This window comes from Dendropsophus ebraccatus, chromosome 9 (genome assembly GCF_027789765.1).
Source record: "Dendropsophus ebraccatus isolate aDenEbr1 chromosome 9, aDenEbr1.pat, whole genome shotgun sequence".
NCBI classification, from domain to species: Eukaryota; Metazoa; Chordata; class Amphibia; order Anura; family Hylidae; genus Dendropsophus; species Dendropsophus ebraccatus.
Window position 1 is genome coordinate 43,617,544 of NC_091462.1, and position 22,245 is coordinate 43,639,788.

At 40.8% G+C, this 22,245-nt stretch overlaps 1 protein-coding gene across 3 annotated transcripts in view; it reads left to right on the plus strand.

The window, feature by feature from the left end:
• The window catches only part of AGAP1 (ArfGAP with GTPase domain, ankyrin repeat and PH domain 1), a 308,008-nt gene that overhangs the window by 260,073 nt on the left and 25,690 nt on the right, over positions 1-22,245 (plus strand). For all 3 annotated transcript variants that reach the window (XM_069983136.1, XM_069983137.1, XM_069983135.1), the window contains 4 exons: positions 4,801-4,962; positions 18,762-18,916; positions 19,915-20,005; positions 21,192-21,414. In XM_069983136.1, coding sequence (XP_069839237.1) covers positions 4,801-4,962; positions 18,762-18,916; positions 19,915-20,005; positions 21,192-21,414 — 631 coding nt within the window. The remainder of the gene's footprint in view (positions 1-4,800; positions 4,963-18,761; positions 18,917-19,914; positions 20,006-21,191; positions 21,415-22,245) is intronic.

The following is a 22,245-nucleotide window of genomic DNA, read 5'->3' on the forward strand; positions in this document are numbered from 1 at the left end:
ATTAGATAAATTACTTTATCTGAAGGACCACAAAACAGGAGGTGCTGGTAAAGGAAAGAATGTCAGAATGAGGTCTGGGGGGGCATCAGGGGGAGGAGGCAAGAGTTGGAGGGTCTGATGTCAGCTTCTTCCCGCTTTTTGCCAGCTGTGTGGTATCTGCTACCTGACTTGTAAAATTAGCTGTCTGGTATGATTTGTCAGTAGAGCAGTGAAGCTCTCAACCAACTCCAGGCATTGAAATGATTCCTAGGTGCTATAACTCCTTCACCACCAGAGCACCTGCAAACTGTGGTAGCCAAGGATCCCTTGTGCATTGCGGATCAGAGGTCAAAGAAGACTTATCCTACTGTGATAACACAATAAGTGCTCTGTCCCCTCATCCACAGTTTGGAACCAGTCTACCTTCTCACAGGGCTGTGCAGGTGCTGGACACTCTCGAGCAAGACATACATTCCCTACTATCACTTAATACCATTACAAAGGAAACATAGGGGCATGGCGGATGATCTGACACCCAAGGTCAGAGCATTCTATTAGATGTAAATTACATATGGTAAAGGGGATTTATTTGATATTTTTCATCTTAAGACTAACATTTATTTAATTTAAGGCATACACTACATTATATTTAACATGTATATTTGACATATACATTTAACAGATGTCATACATCACCCATACTGTTCAACTGGATGTATCAGTATGAGATAGCAAAGTCTGCTTGGTATTACATACAACAAAAATGGCAACCCTGTGGTATACCACCCACACAGAGACCAAAATAATACCATTCTTTTGGCCTCGGTTGTGTGGTTAAGGAGGTAAGACAATACATCTCCTCATATGTATGGGAACTGAGAACAGATACAGCTATATACAGTTGGAAAATAACCTAAACAATCATGGTTTAATCTTATGCTTCTTTGTAATTAGGCCATTACCATACATTTCTACACCTTAGTCCTTATAATTCATTTATTTATATATATATATATATATATATAGTGACAACGATATTCAGCTCTTTTCATACATACAGCTTGTTATTGAAACTCTTTTCATTACTCTAAGGCCCTGTGCACACAGAGCAAGAGCTGCAGAAATGTCTGCCGCGGAATACCGCCAGCACAGGGCCTAATATTTAGGGATCTGAAAGTGTTATATGTATTTGCAAAAAACTTTTACCTCAATGAGCCCTACAAGTTTAACTTGTTGAGATGGAAATACCCTTTTAGTTTTTTGCTTTCTCCAAAGTGAACTTCAAATGCTGTAACCTGGCTTTTTGATCATCTCACTGTTCTTTTTCTGCATATTGCCCCAAATAGGTATCACAAATTGTCTATCTAGTCTATGAAGTATATCAAATGTAGGGAAATCCCTCATGACTAATATACACATCTTCAGCCTTACTAAAGGCCGTATTACATGAAGGGATTGTCAACCATTATGGCCGTTAATCACTTTGTGTGATAAAAGGCAACAATCAGAGCAATGTCTTGATGGCAACCATCTGATGCCATCACATCATGCAATAGGTGCAGCGGCAGCAGACCGCTGCTATTTCCTATGGGCTCCCTGGGCGATCTTTAGCCCCCCCCCCCCCTCAGTTCCCTGTGTAACGCCCCAGCCCCTCCTTCCCCCCATGCACTTATCCGCTTGCTGTCACAGGTCGGTGCTTTCTCGCTCTTACTGATCGTTCCATTTAAAAGGGGCTTAAAGAGTCACTGTTGTATTTTTTTTTTTTTTTTTTTTGCAGAAATCAATAGTCCAGGCGATTTTAAGAAACTTTGTAATTGGGTTTATTAGCCAAATCTGCCATTATCTGCATGTAAAAAGCCTTTTCCCAGGTCCCCCCCTCCTTCCTCTTTTTCATCCACTCCAAAAAATCTGATAATTGTGACTTGTTGCAGGAGTCGTACCCTGTCTGCTCTGGGGAGGGGGGAGGAGGAAGGAGGGAGTTAGCAGCAGAAAGCAGATAACAGAGGATTACAGGCACTGAGCTGGGTGACAGCTGTAATCTGAGCTCAGACAGGTCACTGGTGATGGTCAGAAGAGATAACGGGTGAGGGATTTGTAGATTAACTCTTTGTTGTCCTGTTTTGGTCTTTTCTTTAGCTCTCCATAGGAGAACAATGAAGACAGGGGGGAGAGCTTCAAACTGCTTTTTCATGATAAAAATGCATTTTTCGGATAATAAACCCAATTACAAAGTTTCTTAAAATCGCCTGGACTATTGATTTCTGCAAAAAACAATTTCACGACAGTGACACTTTAAAGGTCTTTATTTATTGTTTTTCAGTATGTTTCTTTTTAATTAGTACCCCTCTCCTTGAATAACCCTAGCTAATATTAGTGACTCAGTTAGGTACTAATAAGGATTTATCATTCAGTTTGTATGTACATGTGTGGTTGGTGCAAAGACAACTGCATACTTATTCACAAGTGCTCAATATAGTTGCTTCTACTATTACTGATGTAGTACATAAACTAAAGGACAAGTGACCTTGCAATGTGATCCTTTGCCCCTCTGGGCATTTCACATTAGGGATATTTTGGCCAGACTTGGCTAGAATACAGCACATGGTGTAAGTGGGTTGGCAGTACAATATGTGGTATATTGTCAGCTTAGATAAGTTGCCACTTCTTCCACTTGAGCTGAAGCTAAAGGAACGTATAATAAGTTATGTGTGTCCTTGAGCGCAGGCCAGTGACGGCAGTGATCACTTGGAGGGTTCATTTCCCTGCACTAAATTTATGAGAATGTTATTTTATACTTGCTCATCACAAACACTGAACTGCATGAAGCAGCTGCCCACAAGAGAGGGGTATATTTTGGGAGAGGGTGTAACACGTTCTTACAATGGCAATAAAATAGGATGGAGGGTGTGAGATGATATCCATAAAAAACTGATGCGGCACAGTCTGGATGGACCACGTCGCTCCATCCCATCCCCTCCCTCCCTGCATCTTTTATATATCTGTCAGCTTTTTCTTATTTCTTTCTATTCGCTTCTCATTGTTTTATGAGCAAGCTGTTCCATTCTTTCGTGCCTGTTGTGTGTAAGACACATTCAGTATCCCCTTTTTCTTTCCGCAAAGAATCAGGCTTTTACCTAGACCTGTTTTATCTGTTTTGTAAGATCTTATAAGAATAAAACAGCAATATGCAAGTTAGTTGTATTGCACTAAGCAACAGTAGAGCAATGCAAGTAGACATATTAATTCATTCAGGTTTTAGTTTATTAAGAGCCTTTCATGTATGATAGAGAATATTTTTGCACCTTCAGGTGTCCATACGCATTGACATATCTCCATCAACACCTGCGGCTAGCGAGACATCTTCCACTCTTCATAATGCTCTTTGTGGTATTGCTTTGAAATTATGAAAAAGGGAACAATCAGAGAACCACAAGATTTTTCAAAATGTCAGAAAATCTCATGGTCTTTAGATGCTACGATTATCTGCCCAAACACAACCCTATACTTGGTCTAATTGTCTATTCACACCAATAAATCACATTGCTTACGGCTGTCTTAAAGGGGTTGTCTAAAAAAAATACAAAAACACCCACTTTTTTAGATTGAAGTCGGTCTGACGATCCGCTGATCACCTCAGGTCTGGCTACAAAAGCCTCCCTTCCTCCCCTGTAATCAGCTCTTTTTGGCAAGTTAAGGTTTAAAAAAAATAATGTTCCATTCCTGGCCATGCAAATCAATGGCTGAGTATGAAATACATAGATGTGCTGGGTTCACCATGGTAAGATGCTTTCTGATAGCAGCTCTCTGCTGTGGCCCTTAAAGAGAGGTTCCAATCTGTGCACCTTAGATTTTAAAACCTTTTTATGGTCAAAGGGCATTTTCACGAAAATACCATAAATGCATATAAACTAGAAAGTCAGAAGTTAAAATGGCAACCAAAAATTTAGTAACCGCATATGTTTGATTGCAGCCAGTATTTCACAGGAATCACAACAGGAAGTGCAGCGGACAAACAAGTGTTTGCTGGGCTCACGCTGCACTTACCAGTCTGTCATATACCACAGAGTACTGCTAATGAGTTTAACTAATTACTATGTTTCAATCTTTTCCCACATGTATATGTTTATTTAGCAGGACTCAATAGTGTGGTGTGCAATACCAATGTATACTTGTGGGACATAGTTGACTATTACTGGGCCATTAAACTCCCAGCACACCCTGGTTATACATTGGTATACTTTTTCTTACAGGATGCTGACATATATGACCAATAGACTTTGGTAACCACAGTGCGAACCCATCCTAAAGCTCCTATTCCACGAACCAACATAGAGGAGCAAACGAGCGCTTTCAGCGCTCGTTTACTTCTCGTTCCCCACTTGCTGCCGCTGCTATTGCATGCGGGGGGGCTGCCCTGGTGATCGCTTGATCGTCTGGGCAACCCATAGAGGATAGTGGTGGTCTACTTGCGCTCCTATTCCATGGAGCGACGGCAGCAGATCCCTGCTATCACAGTCGTTTGTCAAAACAAACGACTGCAACAATCAGCCAACATGATCGATGTCGGCTGATCGTTGCCTTCTATTCCACGGCCGAATATGGCCGATAATCGTTCGTGGAATAGGGCCTTAAGACTGAGGTCATATCAGCATGTTGCTTGCACTCATAACAGACCTGTCACAATGATGCCAGCAGTGTCCACTTCTCTCTATTATTAATATTGTTGTTATTTTGTTGCTATTGTTTTCAGGTATTGGTAGGGATGTTTTATATCCAATAATATCCGCTTTAGAACATTCTTTGTATGTGTTTAATTTCCAGACACTGGCCTGGGTGACTCTGTGTGTTCCAGTCCTAGCATTTCCAGTACCACAAGTCCCAAACTGGATCCACCTCCTTCCCCACACGCAAATCGGAAGAAACATCGAAGGAAGAAGAGTACTAGTAATTTTAAGGCTGATGGGCTCTCCAGCACAGCTGAAGGTGAGATGACTACCCCTTTGCCTGGCTTCATGTCTGTAAAGTGTGTTGACTTTCATTCACCATATTGATATTCTAGTAGAGCATGAACATGGGAGTAGTAGAGCAGGCTGCATGTAGTCCTTGCAATTCTATGGGCAACCACACTACTCTGTGGAGTTCTTGGTTGCAAAATGTTTTCTGTATACTCATTCATTCCTTTACTTTGTGTCTGTCTACAGTTGCCTAAACCTACCTATACACACTTCTTCAGGATAAGGCAACATTGTCATGTTTATGGGCTTCTGTATGACTTAATGGGGTTATCCAGCGCTACAGAAACATTGCTACTTTCTTCCAGAGCTCCATTCACTTCAAAGGAAATGAGTTGCAAAACTCCACCCAAACTGGGGACCAGAGTGGTGCTGTCTCTGGAAGAAAGTGGCCATGTGGCTGGAGAACCCCTTTAACCCTTCAGTTTAACCCCTTTAACCCTTCCTAATTATCCAAGTTTAAAAATAAATATGTTCATTTGACTAGTCCAAACATGCTTGTCCATACAAGAGTCTGTCTGAGGATTTTACAGAGGATGTGGATCTATTAAATACATTTTTTCTTAACCCCAAACCCTTAAATCTTCTGATATAGCTCTGCCTACTGTAGGTCAGAATTCTTCTTCTGTTTTTGGCTGACGGGGGTGTAACTTCTACAGGCTTGTGGCATAGTCATTAATGGGGTCATCTGGCTAAAAAACTTTTAACCTGGTTATCAGATGTGTCATGAAAGTCTTATTGCTATGGGTCTAACAGCTGAAAATCCACCATTCCTGAGTGTGAAACTCCATGCTCCTATTATTGCGAAGTAGGTGTAGCCACTTTACTGTTGGGTATCATTCTTGGGATTGGTGGTAGCCCCATCAGATAACTTTGTCCACTCTTCATTCATGCAAACTTGACATACTGGCAGTCCGAACATCACTGCTAGCTCCAGATAGGTAATTTTCCTAAATCTTACTTGGCACTCTTCTATCTTGGGACAGTGCCAGCTGTAGAGAATCCATTGCTTCAGTGATCACAGTTATTTATTAAACTTAAAGCTCCCTAATTAACCCTTTGAAATGTGATCCCTGTTAGCTGTGTCTGCGGTCCTAGGATGTGCAGAGTCCCATGTCCTTTGCTCTCTGCACCTGGTCATCCTGTGTGGTCACTCCACGCACCTGTATAAGACCGCCTTCCAGGATTCTACATAATTACCGGGTAAGAAGATAACTCAAATACTAGTGTGACACTCATTGATATCTCTATCTGTTCTGAGGTGCCACGGTGAACTGCACCATGGCAGAGGATGTAATTACGTTACAAGGAACACAGAGCCCGTAATTCAGGGATGTCAATTGCATTTTTAAAGGGCCAAAACGGTTTTAGTGGCACAAATGAAATGGATGAACCAATAACCGCAGCATCTGTGTGAAAGCAGCAATATCCTTAAAATGCGCACTTTTTCAAACCCTTTAAACACAGTTGTCCTCCTCTTGTGTATCCATATTATACACAAAAGGGTTTTACATCTATTGTATACCAACCAGCATGTCTACCTGTATTATACATGGAGCGGAGTGTCTATCTATTATGCACAGAGCATTGTGTGTCTTTGTGTGGTTTTTTTTTTCTTTAAAGATCATCCAGGGTGTTTTTGTATTATACGTGGAATGCTATGTGTTTCGCATAAAGAACAGTTTGAGTATTTTTAAGGTGTGCTGTGCCAAAGGCAAGAATTACCTCTCATGTTCATGTGGGCAGTCTGCCGCTCTACTTGTTTTGCTGTTTTTATGGTCTCAAGTGTTTGGAGCATTATCCAAAGATGCAAAAAAAAAAAACATTTACTGTTTAGATCTGTCAGAAGATGCATAGTTGATTTCCCTCTTTTCAACCTTTTAACTGGTTATCCCCTTCCCTTAAAACTCTAGCTGCTTCTTCCCTCACTTCTTTCACATTTTTCTCCTCCTCAACCCCTATGCATCTTTCCCCCCATCTTTCTTTCGTGTACCATTAGGTACCTGTGTGCATTTTCTCTCTTACCTCTGGTACCTAACGTGTCTTTTCTCGTTCCCTGCAAACCCTCTATTATTTTTTTCATTCCCTACTGCTACTTTTTTTTTTCTTTCTTTCTTGGTTTTTGTAGGCCTTTACTTTTTCAACTTGCTTTTCACCTATTTCTCTGTATCCTATCCAATATATATTATTACTATTCCCTTTTACTTCTATGTTTTATTTATTTCTCGCTTTACCTTTACTGCTAACTTTTCTAGACCCTTATTTCTTCACATTTGGAAATGTCTCCCATGTCCAGCACATTTCTTTTCTTCCCTATTCCTTTGTGTTTTTTTTTCCATCCAAATGAAAGTTTTTAGTGAGTACTTAGTTTGTGTTGCATGCTGAGTCCTATGACAATGGGACGTTTGCCAGTAAAGAAGCTAATATTGTAGATTACTGTGTGTTATTAAATTTTTATGCCATGCATTAGCTTATATGAACCGTTATTTCTGTGTATATTCACTGGTCAGCTGTAGCCTGTGTGCACACAATGTTTGTTTTTTGGGTGTCTTTAGACGGCCGTCATTTTGATCATTATTTGCGGCTCTAATTTTTAAGAGACTGATGCCTTTTGCCATCAAAATGACTGCTGTCTAAAAAGACGTCCACAAAACAGCAGCGTGTTGACATAGCATAAAACTAATATTGTGCCTAATATTGTGTGGGTGCACATCTTGCAGCAAAAACAGCTCTGACCCATTGAGGCATAGACGGAACAAGATGTTTTTAAGGTATCTGGCTGTGAGGTGCAGCCTCCACCTTAAAGGTGCTCAATCATATGGAGATCTGGGGTATTGGGAGCTACTCATTTTAGCAGTGTGACAGGGCGCATAGTTTTGCCAGAAGAGTCCACTGGCATTTTCATAAAGGGGTGAACTTGGTCATGTATCAAAGTAACATCCACATGAATGCCAGAACCTAAATTTTTCAACATTGCCCAGAGCATAATGTTACCGCCTAACCTTCATCCTGGTGCCATTTCTTTCCCAGGTAAGTGACGAACATACTCCCGTCCATATTATTTAAATTGCAATGTGCACTTTGTTGGTGCTTTTGGTGGCAGACAGACATCAGCATGGGCTTCTTGACTGGAAAGCTGTGATGCAAGGTGTGATTGGACACAGCATAGCCAGCATTAGCTTGTTCAGCAGTTTATTCCACAGTAGCTTTTCTGTAGGAGTGGACCAGACAGGCTAGTCTTCATGTCTAAAGCAGCATCCATGATCCTTAGGCACCTGTGGCCCTGTCGCCAGATCTGAGCCTGTCCTGTCTTGGACCACTTTTGATAGTCACTAACAACTATGGTACTAACCACGCTCTGTACTAAAGTCAGTTGGGGGTCTCCAGAGTCTCCACCGACAGATGATGTTGGTGGAGATAGGGTTCGGTTGTGATGGATTTTCGTTGCCTAATCTCTTTGTTCTTGGAAGGATTAGCTGTCGTATAGCATTCTGGCCTGCCCCTCCCCTACCCATAGAAAAAACCTAAACATTAAGCTTTGCCGATTGTTCATGTGTATGGCATACAAGGAGAGATAGCTATCACCTGTGTATAGGCACCTTTTAGAGTTGCCCATCAACTCATCAACTTTAAAAACTGACTTATTACTTTGGGAAAATGTATCTGATATAAATCCCCATCCCCTGCATTAAGAGAAGGTGTAGATTTTCATTGTGATTTACATCAGGTGTGGAAGGAGGTCTAAAAATATTTGCAGATTGTTGCATAAATGCATGCTTTGCGTAAAAATCTGCCAATATTTTTTAACCAGAAACAAGGTTCATAGATCTGGGCCTTAGTGTCTAAAGTCCCTACTACACGGGGCGACTGAGAGGAGCAAACAAGCACTGTCAGCACTCTCTTGCTCCTTGTTCCCCACTCGCTGCAGCCGCTATTAAACGCGTCGGCAGTGAGCGGGTGAAAGGGGGGGGGGGAGGGTGGCGCCTGGGGGCTGCCCAGGTGATCGCTAGATCGTCCGGGCAGCCCATAGCAGATAGCAGCGGTTTGCTGCCACCGCTCCTGTACCACGCAGCGACGGAACCAGATCGTTGCTATATTAGTCGTTTTGTCTTTCAACATGTTCAAAGACAAACGACTGCAACAATCAGCCAACATCGTTCATGTTGGCTGATCGTTGCCTACTATTACACAAGACGATTATCGGCCGTAATGGCCGATAATCGTTTCGAGTAATAGGACCTTAAGTGACATGATCCATTGTCAGCAGATAATGAACGTTAGTCACACCCGGTTTTAATGTTATGGCTGTTTTGTATATTTACCACATTATGTAATGCACAAGGTATGTAGCTGAAATTTGTGCTCTTTATGATACGACTTGTGTGTACTATGTTAAGAATAGATTGTCGATCTATTTAGTTTGCATCTTTGTTGGATGGCTTGTGTATCGTACATAAAATGAACATAAAAGGATTAGTTGATACAGTAGCAGTAGATGTGTTTTTGTGTTCTTGTTTTATCATCTGCAGAAATTTTCCATAGCCAAAGTGTATATGGATCTCTGATAGTATATACACCTATCTGACAGAGCAGCATGCAGAGCTCTAATCCACCACCCTAAATCGTGTGCCATCTGCAGGGGCACCAGGTTTCTCCAGCCTTACACCTGCAGTGCTGTTGTCACTTTCGGGTATATGGGCCTTTAGCCTAGAATAGTGCGTCTATTGGGATTTCCATTAGAGAAGAGCAAATCCGTCTATCACCTTGAGGAGAACTCCTGCGATTGCCCTCCATTCAGAACAATATGTGCTGTGTATGAGACTGTTGTCCATTCAGTCCGTGCCCACGCCACTAGGTTTTGTTATGTGTTAAGGGCAATACTCACTAACTTTCTGTTCCTATATAAGGTTGCTTGGATATTACCAGTGTTTTATATCAGAAATCCTTATAATACTCATTCAAACCCTAAGGGGCCCCTCTGTCTTTCTGTCCTTCTCTCCTTTCTTTTTCCCCATTTATTTTCTTTTTCTCCGTTTCTCCTTCCCTTTTGCTCTCTGGATGCAGCTAAACGCAAAGCATGGAAACTAAACCGTGTTGGCAGCCTGCGAAATGTTTACAGCAGCAACGCCAACACAGAAGGTAACATGTGCCCCACACTGAGGCCCCCCTCTGACCCAGCTCTCTGCATGTGCTCCCCAACTTTATTTGCATGTCTTCCCCATTGATCGCACTGCTTCTTCTTCTCTTGGTGTTTTATGTCCTTGCTCTTCTGCTATACTCTCATCTCATTTCCAGGAAAATATGTGCCGCCTCATACCCTGTGAAGAACAGTATGCTGCTTTAGTGACAGAGAGTGACCATACACAGCTAGCCATGGCCTGATCATGCCCATGTACATGTGACCTTTTGTAATCTTTGTTGTAAGATATTACATCTGGCTTGAAAGTACATTAAAAAAGAAATCATGATTCTGAGCAGTGCGTTCATAGTGTTGGTGGTGCAGTATATCTGTGAAGAACGTGCATAGGGCTTCTTCATGCCTTAATGTACGTTTTGGCCATTCTGTCAGTGAATGGAGTACTGTGCAGTGCATGTTTCCACTGAGTATTTTCTGTGTGTTTTAGTTTGCTCTCATGAGACATTGAGTCTTATCTATCTATCTATGCATAAATATTTATCTGTGTTAAGAGAGTTTCATCCTTTTAGGTTGGGAATGGTGCATTACCAAGTATTTCCTCAGTGTCCAGAATTTGCTTATGTTTTTGATCTTTTGTACTAGTGTTATAAAATGGATATAAATGGATATATAACAATAAAATAATAAAATTCTTGGCACTCACCATTCAAGTTTGCATGTAGTATTCATTGCATTTTAAAAAATGAAACCTAAATGGTACAGACGCGTTTTGAGACAGTTGATAAAGGGGTGAGCCGAAATGCATCCTGTACCATTTCTGTTTCATTTTTGAGATGCAATAAATACTACAAGCTTGAATGGCGAGTGCCGAGAATTTTATTATATTCTATGTGGGATCTGTTCCCCTCTGCGTGCACCGCCCTGAACGGAGTGCCGAACCTGATTGGGAATTGGGTATGTTTAAAGGCAAGCTGTCACTACTTTCATGCTGCCTGAACCATGCGGCTTTTGCGGACCTTTCCAGCCTTGATTGATAGATCTCTCCTTATACCCAAAATAGGGAGCGATCTATAAATCAAGGGCGGTGGGGGAAGGTTCAGGCAGCATGAAAGTCATGACAGATTCCCTTTAAGGGTCTAGTCTAAAGGAAAAGTTGGTAAGGTCCTATGCTGATCTAGCTTTTCCTTTTTCCTGTTTCATGGCAAATAAATTTACTGGTGACTACAATTTTAATGGAGTAAAGCTTTATTAATCCTCTGTACGTGCCTTATCCAAAATCCAATATGGTGTGTTAGGCACCAAGACATCTGGATGAGAAGTTACAAGAATGCGGGTGACACGTACAGTACTTTAAAGGTCTGTCGTTGGTTTCAGCTCGGATAACGCTGAAACTTTCAGTCATCTTCTGCAGTGATTTATACACGTCTGAAGCAAAGAATAATGGCGACAGCTAATGCATTGTGAAGCTATGTGTCATTATACACAGATCATTACCACAATACAGTAATAATGCTCCGTAATAAGACATGTGTTTTAACCCTGATGGCGAGAGCAGCAGCTACCACTCACGGCTCGCGTACATTGAAAACTGAATAAGACTGTAACTATAATGCCCACCCTTTAGGTTTAAGTGTTAAAAAAGACAAAAGAAATTGAACAAGGAACTTCATGTAGCATTTACCATATGTGAAAAAGTGTGAAAATCCTGACGTAGGAATCTTTTTACAAAAGATATGACCTTGGAGATGGCATTTTTCTTGCGTCTCGTAGACTTCTTGTCAGTAACCTTATTGAAGAGACCACAGGGAACCTATTGACCCCTAAAATGACAGAAAATGGTAACAAAAGGTACAATGACATGGTGTGATAAAAGAGAAGATGACAAGGTTATAGAGCATCAAGCATCTTAACAGCTGTCTTGATCTAAAAGTTGTATGTATGAATGGTGACTATGTAAAGGATAATTGTACATAGTAATTCACACCACACGCAGTGTGTATGTGGGTGTATTTGTGTATAGGTGAAAATACACAGACGTTCAGATGTATTCTTTCTGTGCCCCTATAGTGTAATATATGTGTATGTATTGGTATTTATAGGCATATATCTGGATTATTTATACACGCAGACAAATATATATTACATACACACTGGCATAATGTGTCTGTGGTTGTGTGTGTCTGTGTAATGTGTTCGTATCAGGTGTAATGATCTGTAGCCAAAAACAATTGTGTTCTGTGACATTTAAGTAACAGCTTTTTAATTTGTTTTTTGTTTTTTTCCCCTCTCCCTTCTCCACTCTCCCGCGTCTTTCTCTCGTTCCTGAGCCTTGATGCACTCCCCCCGTCTCTCCCCCGCTGCTCTTATGGCGGACGCCATTTGCATGCGCAGGCTGCCGTTTTGTTAAAGGTCAGAGAGGTCAGGGGTCACAAATTGACTTGCTGGATCCCGGTTGGGGGACGCGTCATGCCGCCTTTTGGTTAATAAAAGATTGGATTTTTATTTATTTAAGATTTCCAGTTCAGCCTTTCAATGGCTTAACACTTTATCTGCCAAGGTATTGTTTGATGCAGGGAAGGCTTGATGTGAACTAGTGACATACTGTGTGTATCCCTTCAGGCTGCTTTCTTTACCGGTGAGACCTGCTCGACAGGACAGTGAGTATTAGACAGTAGATAGAGGAGTCAATGCGTTGTGTGATCTACCCTCTAATGTAACACAAGAGATCCGTGTTTTAATTAGACTGCAAATCCCACGTGGTTCCTGCCAGAGCTTTACAATGAGCTTCATGCTTAACCTGCAACATTTATTATCCAAATTCCTATGGGGAATATAGGGAGATAGCTACAAAGAAGGAACTGAAGGCTGGAAACAGAATGAAGGCTCAGCAGAAGTAACCTGGCCCAAAACGTATTACATCGCTTTCAGTGAGCTTATAGATACTGTGGAGTCCCAGGTACTTCCTCCCAAGATTTAAGAACAAGTAAGAAATAGTCATTTAACCTCTGTGTTGCCTGTAATTTATATGGAACAACCTTTTTATCTGCAGCTGTGTATGGCAAATACTTACTTAGGACCCTCAAACTGTTGCACTGGTGTGCACACACTTTTGTAGAAGTCAGTGTCATAGGAAAATAGAGAATCAAATTAAACATTAGTATGTTATAAGATGCGATGCCCACCACCACCACCAATGAACATAGAGATGGTTACCTTAAAGTGTCACGGTCTTTTCAAAACCTAAATCAACAGTAGATGTGAAACAAAGCAGGTTTGCAATTTACATTCATTATTTTTAGTTATTGTGCTTTATAAAAAAAAAAAGCTATACTTACTTGTAACCAGGTCCAGTCTCCTGAATCATTTGTCTTGTGCTGGTTGAAAAAAAAGAGACTAAACACATGAAGTCTGACCTGTACAGAGAGTCACAGCTCAATGTGTCCATCAGTCACATGACTGCTATCTCTGAACATGGGACTTCCTGTTTGGATTCTTTGAAAGAAAAAAAAAAGTCTAAGTACAGGAAGTGCTGTGTTTTCCATGATAACTAAAAAAAAATAATGAATGTAAATTGCAAATTTGCTTTATATCACATCCACTGTTGATTTAGACTTTGACACTTATAATGATAAGGGCACTTTAAAAACTGTGCATTGCCTATTTCTGCAGTCTGTTGCGATTATATAATATATACAGTTCTCAATTTTATTACCTTTATTATAATTGCAGTTTTAATTATGGCCAAAGGGCTTAAAACTTAAGTTGGCTATACACCTTCAATAACTGACAGCCAACCCCTATGTCCACTGATATCATGTCTGTGGGGACACAGGATGCCCCCATATGACCAACATCACTATAGTGACTAGTATAGTGTGAGATTTTAAGATGAGTCTTTCTGTTCTGTTTGCAATGATAAGTGAGAGGATGCTAAAAAGTGATCTGCTCAGCATTACAACAACATTTCCAGATGCTGTTAGGAAAAGCTCAGGCAAGATGGCTGCCCCCACAATTATGTACTAAAAACTTACAATTAGAATGTAGAAACGGATAAGAAAAGAAGAACATGTTTCAGTATCTGGCTCTAATCAGTGAAAACAAATCTAGGTGATACATTATCTTTATATTATGTTTTGATGTTATACATTTTTTAGGAATTCTAAAAATATCTTGAAACCTTGCAATTCTTGCCACTAAGCCTAAAATGAAGTTGCCATTTCCTGTTTTATTTCCGATCATAAGGAGCTCTATACAGCATTACAGTGACAGGTGATACCAGTAGATAGGTGACAGCTTCCCCTTTCCTGTAGGATGACCTGTAAAGGTCACAGAGTAACCCCTGTAATGTTTCCTTTTCATGTCAATGGGACAGTTTCTGTTTGTTGTTGCCTAGGGCTTGCTATAAAACATATTAGAAAATAAACAGGTCAAAAATAAAGAAAATTAAGAAAGAAAAGAGCATTTAGTATCTGCCAGTAAAGGAATTAAAAATAGGCAATTTCCCGTAACACCATAGGGGAGATTTATCAAAGGGTGTAAAATTTAGACTAGTGCAAACTGCCCACAGCAACCAATCACAGCTTCTCGTTCATTTCACCAGAGCTGGAAGCTGAGCTGTGATTGGTTGCTGTGGGTAGTTTGCACCAGTCTAAATTTTATACCCTTTGCTAAATCTCCCCCCATGTGTTGTACATGTACAGCAAGGCTACCTGGGCATTGTGGATGGGTGCTGCCAGTTTCTATTAGTATATAATGCTTTGTGGACTTGGAGCACCACCATTAGTGACAGACATCAGGGATCACAATGGTCTTCCATTAACCCCTTAAATGCTGTGATTAATAGGGATTGTGGTATTTAAGCATTTAGGTGAAATAAGACACAAGGATCAAGCGCCTCAGCGCTAGGAGGAAAAAAAATGAGAATGCAAAAATAATAAATTAGCATTGTCCCCAAGGTCAGATTCCACTGTGTCCTTAATGGGTTAAAGAAGCAACCACATGAAAGCACAGAGTCTCCATACCACACACATTCCAGAAAGGCTCAGGAACCGATGGCACACTATTTAGAATCGATTTATTCATGTCCTTGACATTTCTTCTATGTTATTTGATTTTCCATTTCCATGTTCTTCATTGATCACTTCTGTGAGTACAGACACAAAGCTATGATGTTTTTACACCTATACAACACAACCATAGATGTTGATGTAGAGGTGGGCACACCATGTTAAAGGGTTTTCCCACTTTCTTTCTTCTTGGCTAAAACTTCTGTGGCCCCCTGGTTAATTGGTCAATTTACTGTTTATTAGAAGTTCTCTACTGTTTTGGGGCTACAGAAGTCAGTCACAACACCTGCAGAGCAATCTTCTGGTTTTCCTCTATCTCACGTGCCACCTTCACGTGAGATAGAGGAAAACCACATGATCTGTGCGGTCATAAAGCCGCCCCTCAGAATATGTGATGTCACTGTCTTCTTTCCCACTAAACTGTGTTTGATGACGGTTGTACCCCAAATGTGGCAATTCCTGCTTTACTGGAAGCTCTGAATGTATACTTTAGCACATTACAAAATCCCTGGGAAAGCTTGTATTTAAAGTGTTATTTTTTTCTCAGGGCCTTATTACACGGGCCGGCATCTGCTAGATCGGCGCTTGCTTACTGTGAGCCTATTATGAGGCTCGATGAAATAGTTAGCAATGTCTGTATAGCCCTTGCTGTGTATATAAAAAATAATAAAGGTTTACTTACCTCTGCATGCTCCCCGGAGTCCCCCTGGCTTTTCCCCGATCGCCGCAGCCACGGCTGATGGTTCTAAACCAGTCTGTGCAATGACAGGCCACTAAGCCAATCACAGGCCGAGACAGGACAGCACCGTGACCTCTCACTTAAGAGATGGCTTTAGAAGCTTTAGTGGCGACTGTGGTGAGCAGGGAAAAAGCAGGAGGACATCGGGAAGCGTAGAGAGGTAAGTAAAACTTTTATTTTCTGTATCCTTTTATCAGCCACTGACTAACCACGGACCTTCTGGTACACAGTGATGTCCGGTCAGTGAAGATTTTTAAACTCGCTAAAAAAACAATGATCAGCCGATAATCGGCTTTTTAGCTGATTGTTGTCTTTATTACACGATTCTGCCTGAGTGGGCGGATAATCGCCCCGTGTAATAGGAACCTTAAGTACCATGTCTGAACATCTGATGGCGATCATTGACTTGCAGATGGCAGTGTCATTTGTGCTCCAAACTGTGTACACACCTCAGTACGCCATATGTACTGGACTTCAATAACAAAACTTCACCATATCATCTGTTTGCAATAAACATTTCACAGGCGTTTTCTTGACAGGTGTTCCTGTTCGTGTGCATATTGCTTTCATAACATTGTGCATTGGCAGAATGGTTGTTCATGATATGCTGTGTATGTGTCTATGTACTAGATAATGGACTTTGCTTGCTGCAATGTATAATATAAGAATATCACACGTTGCTCTCTAGAGGCTTGTCATGGCAATGCAATATTATCTCAGTAGGTATTAAATACTCCTTATAGTAAAGTATCTCTTGTGTGTAATTATACAATCCCTGCCTCCCTAAAATCCTGGTTTAGAAGGAGATCCTCAAATTCTTATACATCGCACAGAATAGGCTTTGTCTTTCTCATATCGGGCCCTGGTCACACATGCTGGATTAGTCTTAAATGTAAATGTCATTTCAGGGGACATCGAGATGTGTGTACATGAGGAGCAGCACTATTTCTGGCCATTTTATCTCTTGTATGTTGTATTTTCCACCTTGATTAAATTCTATGTCTGCTTTACCTTTGCTTAACTGCAGTGCTGATGCAGACTTAGGGCACTATTAGACCAAAGGATTATTAGCCGTACTTTGCTGATTACTGGCTGTTCAGGCCGATAAATGTTTGGTGTAATAGGTCATGTTAAAAGGCAACGATCAGCCGACATGCACAATTGCCTTTGCCCCGTGCAGTAGGAGCAGCAGCAGACCACCACCATCTTCTATGGGCCACCCAGACGATCTAAGGATCGTCCAGGCAGCCCCTTCCGCTGCTCACAACGCCCAAACCCCTGCTCCTCCCAACTCAATGTCTGTGTGTGTGTAATAGCACAGACAACGGGCGGGAACGAGGAGCAAGCCAGTGCTCATTTGCTCCTTATTTTGGGGACATGTAATACAGCTCTAACCTAGGCTAGACTCCTATACACTATATGCACACAACAAAATAGGATCCTGCACCCCTGCTTCATTGTAGCACATCCTTAGAAGTTCCCAGACCAGTATTGAGCAGACTAACTCGTGAATCCAGCGTTTTCTGTGGGCAGAAAGCCTGTAAGCTCTGGGTAGAGGTAAGAATGTATGAAATGCTAAGAGGCATGAACAATCTTTTCATAGACATGACCTTCTCATTTCAGTCCATATTGTCCATTTTAGTTGTTCAAACTGCCTATACATGATCAATAAAATCAGACATGAACAATCTTTTTTGGGAACATTCTGAGTATAATAATAATGCTGCTTTTATTTGTATAACACCAACTGAGTCTGTAGCACTTAAAGTAATTTATCTATTATGGTCCCTGTCCCCATTAGGGCTCACACCCTGTACTTGTAACTTGCCTATCTGTATGTTTTGGGGGTGGGAGGAAATTGGAGTGCTCGGAGGAAACCTACGCAAACACAGAGAAAACGTAGAAACTTTGCAGGTGTTGATTCTGTAAACATTCCAAAATTGTCCCAAAAGATTTTACTTGAACCTACAGTCTTTTGTACATTTATCTAAAAATTTCCTTCATGGCCAACATTTTTTTCAAGCTACAGTCTGTCATTGGTTAGCTCAAATGATCGTTTGTTAAAAAAATCTCAGTTGATGAATCGTTGTTATAGTTGAAATCGTCCACTTTCCTGGCAAATATTTCCCTTTAAAGTGGCAGTCATATAGAACAATACAATATACAATAAACATCTTGATGCTTACCTGTCTGCGCTTCCCTAGTGTCCTGCTAGCAGTTTCTTCGCTGTCTCCTCCTGACTGCAGACTCTTTACTTACTGTACTAGGTAGTATAATGGATAGCATTTGCTCAACTATTTAATAAAAAAAAAAATCATTTATACAAGAAAGCTTTATGTAGTCTTTACAGATGTGTAATATTTCCTTTAAAGTTGTTGTTCTTTAGGAATGTTACACAGTCCAACCATTTTACTAATATTTTTTTTTTTAACCATGGACCTAAAAACGAGGTTTGTATAGTTTGGTCAATGGCCATTGCCTCTCCTTTCATGATGACCTGGGGTGTGCAATATAGTTCAGAATAGCTCACTACTTACAGTTAGTGAAGATGCAACTCTCTGCTAACTGCTTCTGTTACATGTGCGTCAGACATGATTAACTATGATACATAAACAATATAACTAGTAAAATAAATATAAATATATATATATATATATATATATATATATATATATATATACATACACACACACACACACACACACACACGGTAAAAAGAGTCCTAATCCCGGACTGTGGTTAGACACCAAAGTGTAAAATAGTTGATTGAGTTCCTGTTCCCTGTGTTATGCTTCCCTGACTATATTCTCCCTATTCTTATGTTTCAGAACAAGAGGAAAACTTTGAGTTTATCATTGTGTCTCTTACTGGCCAAAGTTGGCATTTTGAAGCCACAAGTTATGAAGAAAGAGATGCCTGGGTACAGGCCATAGAGAGCCAAATCCTTGCCAGTCTACAGTCATGTGAAAGTAGCAAGAATAAGGTAATTTGTCCATTGACAAATAGTATGGTATCCTTTTAGACCACGTGATTTCTCAGCAGTGGGGGCTGCAAACTAGCACTGATCAGTGAAATCAGTGGCTTGTTTGTGGTGCCTTTACACAGCACAAAAAATCAAGCAGATGACTACATAAACGATTCTTGTATTGCTCACGCAGCCCTGGAAACTGACAGCACAAATATACATATGTGCTGTTAATTTCCAGATCACAAGCAGCAGTCTATGCCTGCTAGCCATACTGCTTGTGATCCGGCATCTGGCTCTCCGGTCCTCGTGCCGGCTGTATGTATCTTCAGACCCCGCCTCCTTCAGCTGTCAATCATTTTGAAGGAGTCTGCGGCCTTAACTTACAGCAGCAGCCGGAGGACCAGAGAACTAGATCACAAGCAGGTAGCGGGTGTAGACTGCTGCTTGTGATCTGGATACTGACAGCACAGATATATGCATACAGTTTCTCTTTATCTTTCTCTATAGAGAGATTTTTGAGCAGGCACAAAAAATGGGTTCAGCTGATAATTCAGCACTTGTCCGGTCTTTGGCTGATCGCTGCCCCTTTATCGGCTGCAGGAACATTTCTAATTATGCTTTTTGCCGATCATCGGCCCATGTGAAAGGACCCGAGATGCCAAAAAGATACTAGATTGACATGTGCATTGGGAAGATACTTTGTTTTATCAGGGTAAAGCAATTTATTATTGTACGGGTACCATACCAATTAAGGAGAATATTTTAGAGGATTCTCATTTGTACTAGTAATACCATTGAGAACTGCCAAGCCTGGATTAGCAGCCTGTGAAGGGGGTACTCGTAAACCACATCACATTGGATTATTTTTAATTAGGTACAGTAACTTCTTCCAACTTTGAAGTGCTGGGATGTGTTTTGTGCCATATCTCTAATTGCTTGCATTCAGTATAGGTTGGCTTTGCTGAATACCCTTGCTCCGTAGTCTGACCCCTTTTTCTTGTTCTCTCTTAAAGTCCCGTCTCACCAGCCAAAATGAGGCTTTAGCTCTACAGTCGATTCGCAACCTACCAGGAAACTCACATTGTGTGGATTGTGACGCACAAAGTAAGTATATATCTCTAGAGACTAAGATGAACTATCCTTCTGTTCTGCTACAATATAAGCTAGATATACAGTAAGCCAGGCTTCTTAACCTCTAACATTCTCCCAGTACACAGTCATCAGCAACACTAACCTGTCTACCTTTCTGCCTGTCCTTAGACATTGTGGAAGTCAAGCTTCATTCAGCCCCTCTTAGCTTTATTATGGCTCTGCACTGTTGTCATTCTCTGTTCACATTTACTCTTCAGACCCATTTGCCACATCTGTTTTTGTCTCCCTTAGACAAAGTATCTCCATCTCACTTTAAGGCTAGGCTCACACACTAAAATAAAAACAAACTACAGCCACAAAATAAGGATAAAATGCAACTATATAGTTACTCTAATAACATGCTACTTTTAAGGCAATGTGTTTAAGTTAAGTTTTTTAATTACATATAATTTGAAGACTTTTTGTTGGTTTATTGTGCCTATGATCCATGGCCCTTGCTGGAAAGCATATCACTAAATGCTGTTAAAGCAGCTCAAGCTAGATGGTCGTCCCCAAATAATGATGTACAAAATCAAATTTACAATCAGAAAATAGAAACAGATTAGAAGAAAAGACATGTTCCAGTATTTGTCTCTGATCTGTAAAAAAAATAAATAAAAATCTGTGCACACTATGTAAGAAAAGTTTTTATGCAATGTGTGCACAGACTGACATTTTTCCATAGACTAATAGACCCAATTCTTAGAGCCTATTTTTACCTATTTTTCGGGTGTGTGTGAAATAACACCAAGCACATTACTGAATTGGGCAAAAAGGCTATACTGCTTTAACAGCCATTGAACAAACAGCCTGGCATTGCTCATGATGAGCCTGTCGTGAATGGACCTCACAAGAAGTTTTCGTTTTTTTACAGCCTTCTAGCTTTTGTCACATGACCATTTCTTATATTATCGTCACTTGTGAAGCTAATTTTAACTAAAAGTTGTTTTATTAATCCATGACATATGCAACAGAAATAACCAACCTCCTAGGGTGTATTCACATGAACAGGTAGTGTGCAACATAACGTTGCAACGTTTTTGTGCAAAACTGTGCTTGTGTCAAAAATTGCAGTTATTATTTAAGCTGCAAAACTGTCACAGACCTACTTCATTTTCACCGCACTTGCGTAAAAAGCCTTCCTTCCTGATCTCCACAGATCCAGACTGGGCCAGCCTGAACCTCGGAGCTTTGATGTGCATAGAATGTTCTGGGATTCATCGCAACCTGGGGACTCATCTTTCCCGCGTCCGATCTTTGGACCTTGACGACTGGCCGCCTGAGTTAATAAAAGTCATGTCTGCCATTGGAAATGAGCTAGCAAACAGTGTGTGGGAAGGAAGCAGTCAAGGCCATGTGAAGCCATGTTCAGAGAGCCCCAGGTTAGTGTCATTATTAATGTACTGGGAAAGAAATGTGGCCAATTTATTTCATAGAACTTTATTTTTTTAATTCTTAATAAAGAAGATGTAGAAAGAGGGTCACACAGCACTCCACAGTAGGAAGGTGTACTGACAGGTTGGGGATGTTTTCCTAGTGTGGCACTGTCAGCTTTTATTGGCTAGTCTTGGACATTGTAACCTTACATCCAGTTGGACATTTGGTTATACATTACATGTAAGAATAAGACATCAAAAACAGCATATGTGATTTCACCATAAAGGGCACCTATATCTACCTGACATATATTTACCTTTGTAAAAACAAAGAAAATGCTACTTTCTTTCAATATCGCTACAACATGACTAAGGGTATGTGCACACTAAGGAATGGTGACAGAAAACCCGTTGCGCATTCCACAGCTCGCACCTGCTCGCCCGTGTCATAGACTCCATTCTATGCATGGGCAGATTCCGTCGTCCGCCCAAAGAATGAATGATGGAATCCGTCTGTGCATAGAATGGAGTCTATGACACGGCCTAGACGTGGATTCCGCAACGGATTTTATGTCTCTTTCCCGAAGTGTGCACCTAATAGTCTCCTACAGGCTTCATTAAAATGTGTGCTATTTGAGAGATATACACTTACTAATCCCCCATGCACCTGATTGTTTTAGTAACCTGAAGCCCTTGGTTCTGACCCACTAAGGTGGCCCAGGCAGTCATAGGACAACTGCTGTTTCCTGCCCTGTCCAGGAAGTATTGGCGTAGGGTCCTGTAAGGGTGTCTTTACACAGAGAGATTTATCTGACAGAATTTTGAAACCAAAGTCAG